This window comes from Trachymyrmex septentrionalis, unplaced genomic scaffold, assembly GCF_001594115.1.
Source record: "Trachymyrmex septentrionalis isolate Tsep2-gDNA-1 unplaced genomic scaffold, Tsep1.0 scaffold16, whole genome shotgun sequence".
In the NCBI taxonomy this organism is placed as follows: domain Eukaryota; kingdom Metazoa; phylum Arthropoda; class Insecta; order Hymenoptera; family Formicidae; genus Trachymyrmex; species Trachymyrmex septentrionalis.
The window spans coordinates 3967861-3978428 of NW_017304758.1; the positions used below are offsets into that span (position 1 = coordinate 3967861).

Sequence of the window (10568 nt, forward strand, 5' to 3'; positions counted from 1 at the left end):
ATTATAAAAATATTATTATTTAATAATTAAGCACATATGCGTCCAATAAACAGAATAATTATGAACAATAAAAATATAGTTGTACATATTGCTGAAATAGTATTTCTATGTAATTATTATTCTTACTACTCACGATGGCACATGTTTTTGTTACAGGGAATTTGTTCGTGATAGCGGCTATTCTGTTAGAGCGAAACTTACAATCTGTAGCAAATTATTTAATAGTCAGTTTGGCTGTCGCGGATCTTATGGTCGCCTGTCTCGTAATGCCTCTCGGAGCTGTTTATGAGGTACGTATTAAAACTGTAAGTTATTATCATGCATTCTCTACTGACGAATTATGCCGAATGCTTAGCAAGAAAACGTGTAGTCTTAAAGTTTTTTGCAAATTTGACAAAATGCGACGTTCGCGAAATTCGTGTAAGAGAAACAATTCACATTTCCATCAGCAATGCCAATGCCAAACTATCGTTTTCAACAGGAATGTCTATTGCAAAAATTTGTAAATATGGTAGACTTGACCTTACACCTACATTTATAAAATACAAAACGATAGTAAAACGTTTAACTTCTGTGTTATAATAACCTTTACATGAAAAGGATGGCTAAAAAATTTAGCTAAATACAGATACATATAAAAATAATTTATTGTTATCAAAATAATTATGTAGCATGTTTAAGCTGATTGCTGGAATATCAAAATTTTACAGTATTACTCATCATACTTAAATTTTCTATACGGTTATTTTGATGGTTTAAAAAATTAATTTTATATTTTTGTACTTATGTTAATGATACAGCAAAATTGTTTTTTCCATATACCAATGAGTAATTTGGCAATGTTCAATATTTATTAAAAAGTTGAATAAGTTATTTTCAAAAAAAGTCGTTACCATTATTCGTTACTCATTGTAAAATATCATTACACGATACCCAATAGAAAAAGTAACTCGTTAGCGTTATCAAAAGAAGCATTCAGTTGTTAGAATTTCCGTTATCTTTTTTTATCCTTTTTTAGAATGACATCCAATTATCTGTATCGCTAATTGACTACTTCACACACGAAATATCTAATAATTATACATAATTAATTGCAATATAGTCAAACATAGCTCCCTTTTTTAAAACTAACTGCGCATGTTTCATATATATGTGTCTAATGTGTACAAAGTAACGATTATATTCATTACCCAAAAAATGTGACTTAAAAAATATAACTGCGTTTATTATCAATAAAAAATATAATGTTGATACTGACCAATTATTACTAAAAAAAAAACTAGTAACTATAACTATAATGGCGTAAGGCATTACTTCTCTGGATTAAATAATTAACTTAAAACATTTATCAGTAAAATACGTTTTAGCGTATATATTGAACGACACGTGTACATTAATTTTTCTACATTTTATTACAGCCTGCATTCGCGAAATAAAAATTTTTCAGTAAAACTGTCGAGGTGCCAACCATCTCTTCGTAGAAGTACAATTCTCTTTCCGCGCATTACACTTTTATTAAACATTAACTTATGGTTCGTTGCAGCCATTTACAAGTTTATAACATCCGTAAGAAACCGTTTCTTACACGGTTTTACGACAAGTCGGCATTGCATTTGTAAAAAAAAGATCAGTACGAGACGCATGTATTCTTCGTGGATTTTGGCACTTAAATGTCAAATTCTTTTAACAAACTTTACGAGTTTGTCAATCACGTGACGACGGTAAAATATTTCGAGAAAGAGCTATACATCGCAATTGCGATTGCAGCAATTTATTGTGCTCGAGTTTCATAAATTTTCGCGGGGAATTTCAATAATGAAAAGAATTGCAGAAAATACGAATTACGCAGAAGAATTTAGCAATAATTTATTAACAAGCGAGACTTTGATTCACGAAAATTGCGGTAAAATTCACAATCAACTACGTATAGTAATTATGACGAGATAATTTACAGTGACGATCACTTTTCATATATGACACGTCGCGTAATTAAATGTTTAATATTATATATCGAAATTTCGGGAAAATACAAGTGGAATTTTAACGCGTGCATTTTATTAGAATTTTATTTCGATCGTGGTATTTTACAAATGCCACAATCTCAAAAAAGGACTTTAATGTCACGACTGCGATGCTTTAAAAGCTAAAGCAGTTTTCTACGCCGAGATATCTCTTATGTTATTTCCAGCGCGAATGCAAACGATGGGGAACATTGTTACACATATACATATTCAACAATTAACGCGCGAGTATACAGAGATAACAAGCGATATAGCTATGTACATACAAATGATTAGCTTTCGATTCTCTGTTCTAGAGAAATTCGCTGCGCCGTGCATTTATATTTAATAAGCGTCAGTAAGTAAACAGGACCTTACACCATAACGGGAATAACATAAAGCATTAATTACAGCGGCGTTAATTAATTAATAAAAATTTCAACTGCGATTACTTTTTACCGCGAGAGATAATACGTGCGTCCTAGCGTGATCATTACGTTATATTTTCAATTACGATTCGTTTTTTAAACACGTTCTGCACTTGAAATACAGCAGGATTGATAAACGTCAAGATAATACGCAGAAATTCACGCTGATGATACGAATTTGACTACAATCGCGCTCTACATAATAATATTTCCTTGTACCCGCTTTTCATTCTGGGATATATCCGTTCAACCTGATTATCCTCTGTTTAACGGAGTTTTTCCGATGTATATATATATATATATATCCTTATTTAAATCCCTCGTTTTCCTAACGCAGCTTTTAAACACAGCTTCTCATATCTTATCATATACTTTGTCTGCACTTCTACATGTACCTCATCTCAGTACTTTTTTTCTCTTCTTTTCTCATTCCACTTTTCTCTCATATTATATTTCCACACTCTAGCTACATTTTACGACACGCACCGCGTCCTTCTCCCTTTTCACAGATGTCTCCAGCGTAAAATAAGTTTCTCTCTTCCCATCATGTTCTTTAAGTCCTCTTCATCGTCGCTGGCGTGTCGATATCTCTCTCGCTTTATCATTAATGTGATGCAATTTTATCTCAACTACCATTAAGCCGGCGCATTAACAATTTTTACCGCCATGTACTAGATCGACGCGCGCATCCATCCTCTTAACACGGACACGTAGAAATTTATACGTCTGCCGTTTAATCCGAACATTTGATGGATGTCCGCTTTACCACCGCCTCTTTCACCCGTTTATCGGCGGACGCCAGAAACGTGCACGCGAACGACTTCATTAACTGCGCGTGTACACGCGACGCTTGATTAAACCCTTTGGAGACTCTAGAAGATGCTCGATATGAGAAGAATTGTTAAGAAGGAGATTTGCGTCAACGTTTTAGCCGCGATTGTTGTCGATAATCGCACTCAACTAACGCAAAGCAATTTTTCTGAGTTTTAATCAGACATACATAATTTATTCTAACATTTTCGAACTTTATTTAAAAATAAAATTTCTCGTGTGATTTTTGTAATTTTATTTATTCAAACTACTCTATTTCCTTTCAAGTAATGTTAAAGATGGCTACAAAAATGTAATTGAAATGTTCATGAAGAAATTTATTTGGAATTTCATGTAAATTCTATCAAATTAATATATTGATTATTAACAATTTACGCAGCGTTTACCGCACTAACTCCCAATTTAATTTTCCTTTTGAAATACGATCTTTACAGCGTACAATTTCTGTAAACATTTTTAATAATCTTCCTTTGAAACGAAATCTTTGAAATCTATATCTCATGATTTCCAAAATCGTGTTAAAATCTTGCTCTTTCAATTTCATTTCCAACTTTGAAAGAAGAAAATAGTCAGGTAACTATAGATGAATACGATGGATAGTCAAGAACTAGAACACTCTTAAGTTCACTATTTGCTCTATCATGGTTTTCTCGACGAGCATTAAAAACCTATTCTCATTTTTAGTTTCATTCTAAATAAATAATGTAACGTAAAGAAACCCAACAATAGAGAGTTAGAAAAGTTTCGAAGAAAAACATTTCATATTATTTCAATAGATATAGCTTTAGTTATATAATGTAGAAAAAAAGTATAGAAACTTTTGAAACGGATCTTAATTCAAATTTTAAAAAGAAAGTGGACGCGGTAAAACTTAAATTACTTTCCGCTTTTTATATTTTATAATTACGTATACTTCGATTTAAAGATATACAAATATTTAATCTAAAGGTTACTGATAAGATAAAAATATAGAGAATTTAAGTTATAGGAAAAGTTAAATATACGGATATGTGTATAATACAAATACATTTTCACAATACTCTTATAGAAATTTGATACTAGTACTAACCAATTTATCAATTATTTAATATTCGAAGTAAATGATTAATTGACTATTACTATTAGTAATAAATTTTTAATAATTTCGCGTATGATAGATTGTACTATGCCATCTCTTGTCGCGAGAATCTTTGCGATCCTTGATGTTAAAACTGCTTCTCCATCGACTTCCGTATGCTACTTTTGAGAGGTGTTTATATTTCCGGAAGATGGATGCGACTCATCAACTTCCGGAATGTTCTAATCTCAAAGTATAAAGGAATGGATGTATATTGGTGAAGGAGCCGCCGTGCTGAAAGGAGGACAAGAGACGATTGGCTTTCAACGATAGATTCCAATACCATGAATGGACTTTTAAGCAGGCATGAATCAGTTCTCTTCTCCGTTTTCTTACCAGCTCTTCTACAACATCACTCTTACTATCTCCCTTCATGTGTTTTCCGTTGTCCCTCCGTCGACCATGGCTCAGCTCGGATGTTTTCCCTTTCGACCCTCAATCCGTATTTTCTCATGCTCCTTACTGCGTGGAAAACTGTCGTCCGAAACTATGTGCAATCCTTAACATACTGATCAATCGAACGCAATACATACATATAGAGTGAATAAAAATAAATGTTATTTATCCAACGAGATTTGATGTATAAAAAAATAGCAAAAATTAATTTTTGCATTTTTATAAAAATATTATGACAAAGGTGACACGATCTTGAGAAGAATTCTAGCAAAGAAAAATTAATCTCAATACGACGAACTCGGTTTTTTTCAAAAAATTTAGATTTTATCAAAACTTTTTTATTTACTCTTTATTACTTATAATTATTTTAATAAAGATACATATACGTTTACTTAATACCGTTGTATTCCTTAATGTCTGGTGTTTTGATTGAATAAAAAGATGTGTTACGATATATTCATTTTTATGAAAATTATAAGTAAAATTGAGTATGCCATACATAATGTATTGCACCCGTGATAAAATAATATATCGTGTGTCATTGAAAAATTATTGATGCTTATTAGAGATGAGATTAAATAACTTACAAGTAGATTGAATCTGTTGGCGTAGTTTCGAACTCTTTTTGAGTACTTTATCTTGATAAAAATGAAATAAAAGTCTTTCTTCCAAATAGACTTGAACCTGGATCAGATACGTTCGATCCTTTGTGAAAACTAAAAACTTTATTTTTCTACGAATCAAAACGTTTGTATAAAGCAGCAAATGTTGTAAAGATTGTAATTGTAAATTGTAAATTATTAATTTTATAATATTAAATTTTACAATATTATGTATTACTACAATTTTTATATTATGTTTTTTAAACTAGTAACTTCATCCTTAGAAAGAGTTCGAGTACAACTTTTAAAAGATTCGATTTTTTTATGATAAAAAAATAGTTTTGAATCTTGTAGAAACTCGTTCTAAAATTCGAAACTAAATAGAGAGAGTGGAGATTAATGACTTTATAAGTAATATATGAAATATTTCTTATGAATATCACTCAAAGCCTAAAAAATAAAACTTGATTATTGAATTTCATTTAGATTTTTAAATATGTATTAAACTTGATTTCTATTCGTAATTATACTTATATTCTAAAGATTCTAGATAGTGCAAAGAGTTCAGAAAGAAACAGAATGCAGTTGTTACATGTTATTAATTTAGAATTCATTCAGACATAAAAGGAATTCTTATTCTATGCAGGTCTGAAAAGATTTCTTTTTGTATGTAAAATGAACTCAGAATTTATAACATACGAATTCTTTTTGTGCTATCTGAGATTACTTTCATAGAACAATGAGCGAATAGAGTCAATGGATCATTCATTGGAGGGTTTAACTTATCCCGAGACACTCCGATGGAAATCTTGCGATTCCCGCATCGATTTCTCGCTATCCTCGCACGGTACGCTAAGCTCACGCTCTCTGATGGATAATTCTGTTTATTGCAGATAAACTCGGGGTGGTCACTCGGTCCGGAGCTCTGCGACATGTGGACTAGCAGCGACGTTCTGTGCTGCACAGCCTCGATATTGCATCTGGTGGCTATCGCGGTCGACAGATATTGGGCAGTCACCGATATCAATTATATACAGGTTAATTAACGCCGTTGCGGTTATCGAGAGGAAGTAGGAAATTGTCCGGGATACGATGCGAACGATACGGTCTTTGTTATCCGCTGTCGCTGACACTGCCACTTGCCACGCCACACGCCACGCCGCGAGATAGGGAAGAGCCGCGCGGGAGTTGACACAATCGAGATCGTGACGCGAACGGAACTACATATCGTCTCGCAAATCTCTTTGAATACCCAGAAGATCGCAACATATGGAAATACAATTTTATCAATTCGGGAATGGTGTGCATAGGATTTCAATAGGATTTGACACGCGGGGGAAATCTGTGCGTTGCAACTTTATATATAAAGTATCTGGGAAAATTTTCCATCGCTCGTTATAATTCTCCTTTTCCACAGATTTTATAATTCCACACGTATTTTAGAATCATTCGCAAAAATTTAATCTTCTTCTTTTTAGAAACTTTCTAAATTTCCAACACATTTTTAGTTTAAAACCCAGACGAACGTCGTTTATTTTATTCCTCTATCTATCGAAAGTGTAATAAAAGTCCGATTCTTCCTCGGTATTCAAGTCTGCGAGACAGATATTTCAGTATACTCGGATCTATACATTTACTGCGAAATAAGGTCATGAAATCGCTCATAAATTTTCGTCGAAATTTGGGCGGAGGCAAATTCCTCTCTCTCTTTCTCGTGCGCGCAGGCTGATGTAACGAGAATTACAGGGAACACTGCTCATGAAGTATGAAAAAGGGTAAGACCGTAAAGCGAAACGACCAGGATATCCCGTCCATAAATATGTCTGACCGGTATGAGACGAGTATGTTATGTAATATCTTTGGTATATAGCCTCTCTCTTCTATGGATGGCTCCGAGTTAGTTTGGAATTAGCTTAAAGCTCGATAAGCTGCGTAGCGATCAGCTAGCCTGGTCGAATTTAACAGCTAACTTGCATTTCCCAACTGATGGAAAGAGGCGTGTATCGGCCCCTTAACTGGCAAGTCAATTATCTTGCAAATAATGGAGTATGTGAGAAATTGGCTTGAATTTATGTATCCGGCAAAGAGATATGCAGATAAAGCAGGCGCTGCAATTTTCTCAAACAAGCGGAATAATTATAAACTCTCTTTCTCTCGTCTCTTAAAAAAAACTAGGTGTATGAGCAAATCTAATTAAAAGTTTAATTTACTGATGCAAGACAATGTTCTTAGTAATGCACGCGGTCTCGCGGAAAGTATAAAATTTATCGAAGCAATAAAGTATTATGTTCTAATTTTAGAGTTTTATAAAAATGCATATTGTAATAACGAAAATTTACATAGCACAATATTTGTAGCTTACACCATTATCTACACAAAATATATTGTATCGAAGTAATTGCATCGTAAATATTTAAATATACTAAAAATTACTTGAAACATAGATAAAAAAAAGTAAACGTTAGTTATTCAATTAATCTTAAAGCTAAAACTTAGTTCAGTTAGTGATAAAGTTTACGGCTAAAAATAAAATGACGGAACATACATCATTAACGCTGCCTTCCCATTTTAAGGCGAGGAATCCGAGAAGAATCGGCATCCTGATCATCACCGTGTGGGTGGTATCCTTAGGAATCTCATTAGCGCCTCAGCTCGGATGGAAGGATCCTGATTATTTGGTCCGCATAGCCCAAGGGACGTGTCTCGTGTCGCAGGATCCTGCATATCAGGTGAGCGCTTCCGGAGAATTGTGAGCAGATCCAAAATACTTGATTAATATTCGTGACCATAGGAAATACGCTCGTGTATTCTCGTGGAAGTGATAACACTTCGAAGAACGTATTCTTCGTTCTGAGTAATTACACGGAATTTTTAGTTGCTCCTAATAGTCACATCATAGACAAACTTTCGTCTTTCAGAGAAAATCTTTCAGAGAGATTATAATACACATATCAGGACATCTCAGTAGAAATTCATTTTTCATTATAGCGATATGAATGTCACCTAGAGCTAACTTATAATTTTTTAATGTGGAAGTGTATGATATATTTATGACGTATATTATTTTTAAAAAATATAATAAACTAAACACTGTATAAATAATTAAATAATTAAGTATAAAGAAAGATCGGAATAAGACCTTGATGCTTAACAATATTTATATGTACATATGTGTTTTAAATATATCTTCCAATTATATAAACTGTGCGTCAATTATGATCGGACTTGAAACGCAATCACAAACTGAAGCTAAAATCATAATGTTATAAAATTAATCATCAGTTTAAAAATGTATATTATTTTACAGATTTTCGCAACTTGCGCGACGTTTTATGTCCCACTGCTAGTTATTTTATTCCTGTATTGGAGGATATTCCAAGCGGCGCGAAAAAGGATTAGGAAGAGGCCTGGCACTATTCAGCCGCCGCGTGAACGAAGGGGCATCCTCAGGCTGGTCTCGAGAAGGTTATAGCCTTTTTTGTTCCCTTCCTAATGTCACGATGTCCTAATGTCAGAATCCCTACCTAAATCTGAAACGTGTAATCGAAGATGTCACCTTTCGCAATTGCAATAAACCTGAAGAGCTCGAGGGATAACAATGCGCTAAGCCACGTAAAATAAATCTCACAGTCGAGCTGCTGAGAAATGGCGTAAATCCTTCACAAGATTTAGTTTGCTCCCCTAATATCTTGCCAAGAACGCATTCTTTATGGGGTTCATAATTTAACTTGTAAATAAATATTTTTATAGCACGCAGTATTTTATCTCAAGTGACTTAGCATGCTCTAAGCATTTTTATCTCAATGACCAGTGCAGGCCTTTACTACGAGAACAAAGGTATGATTTTACCTGTTGAGCGTCCTATCGTAAAAAGAACATTATCACTGCTTAATAGTTATATAGTATATCTTCCGAGCTCTGTCGCTTTTAAAATAAATCGTTCATTTTTAAATTCCAAAATAAGTGCTTGATACTATAAATATTAATCTGCCATAAATAAATAATTCTTTACTAAATTATCATTAATATTATTGTATAACGATTTGCTTAACATCGCTCCGAAACAATATTGTTGTAATTGTTTATCTTCGAATAAGTATAAATAATCTTACATCTTTCTATCATTTCTTTAGACTTCTATTAAACGGAGAATAATTTTTCTATTTGTTCATCTTGCTTCAAAATTCATCCAAAATTCACGTAAACTCACCAATTATAACTTTGCACAATATATTTCTTCTCTAATTATTTCATATCAATTTTAATAATTATTAACATAATAATTAATTCTATTATTAATTCGTATTCTATAGCTAACAGTAAATTAATGTATCTTCTACAATTATCAGAGAAACGCCGTATCCAAATACATATGAAAGAAATGAATATACAACTCTTCATATATACAGCTACCCTTCCATCGTTTCTTCACCATCTTTTCTTTCATAAAGATTCTTAATATCGCCCTTCCTACGTCGTTAATCACGCGATAACGAATCGATGACGGATGAGTTTCTCTCTTTCTCTCTCCCTCCTCTCTCTTTCTCTCTCTCTCTCTCTCTCTCTCTCTCTCTCTTGACCAGCATAATTATGATTTATCTGATGATAGGCCGCGCGAGGAGTCGACGGCGTTCACCATCACGAGAACTACGCCAGACCACTCGTCCATCTCGCCGGAGAAATCGTCGTCGTACAACGGCGCGAATGCCACACCGTCGACGACGGTAACACCGACGGCGATCTCGACGACGACGACCACCACCACCACGACGACGTTGACAAATCCGACCAGCACGAGCCAGCAGCCGGTAGTCAAGTGCACGAAGCGCACACGCGAGACGATCGAGTCGAAACGCGAGCGTAAGGCAGCGAAGACCCTGGCGATCATCACCGGTGCCTTCGTCGCCTGCTGGCTACCGTTCTTTTTCACCACGCTGCTGCAAGCCACATGCCAGACTTGCAAGCCACCCGAAGTCGTGTCCAGTGTGTTCCTATGGCTCGGATACTTCAACAGCACCCTCAACCCCGTAATTTACACTGTGTTCTCGCCGGAATTTCGACAGGCATTCAAAAGGATGCTGTGCGGTGGTACACGGGGACTTCGCTGACAGTGGATTTAATTCCTTTGCTCCGTGCGAGCGGCCGGATAAAGAGGATAGGTGAAACTTTTGTGTGTGTGTATATATATATATAT

At 34.3% G+C, this 10568-nt stretch overlaps 1 protein-coding gene across 2 annotated transcripts in view; it reads left to right on the forward strand.

Annotated features, from left to right (window-relative positions):
* LOC108745949 (5-hydroxytryptamine receptor 2A-like) overlaps positions 1 to 10540 on the forward strand; it is a 127709-nt gene extending 117169 nt beyond the window's left edge. The window contains exons 4-8 of one of the 2 annotated variants that reach the window (XM_018482381.1): positions 157 to 290; positions 6268 to 6411; positions 7948 to 8103; positions 8682 to 8839; positions 9984 to 10482. In XM_018482381.1, the coding sequence (XP_018337883.1) occupies positions 157 to 290; positions 6268 to 6411; positions 7948 to 8103; positions 8682 to 8839; positions 9984 to 10482 (1091 nt within the window). Of the gene's footprint in view, positions 1 to 156; positions 291 to 6267; positions 6412 to 7947; positions 8104 to 8681; positions 8840 to 9983 lie in introns of both variants that reach the window. The other variant, XM_018482382.1, reaches the window with a different exon arrangement.
* The last annotated feature ends 28 nt before the right edge of the window (positions 10541 to 10568 follow it).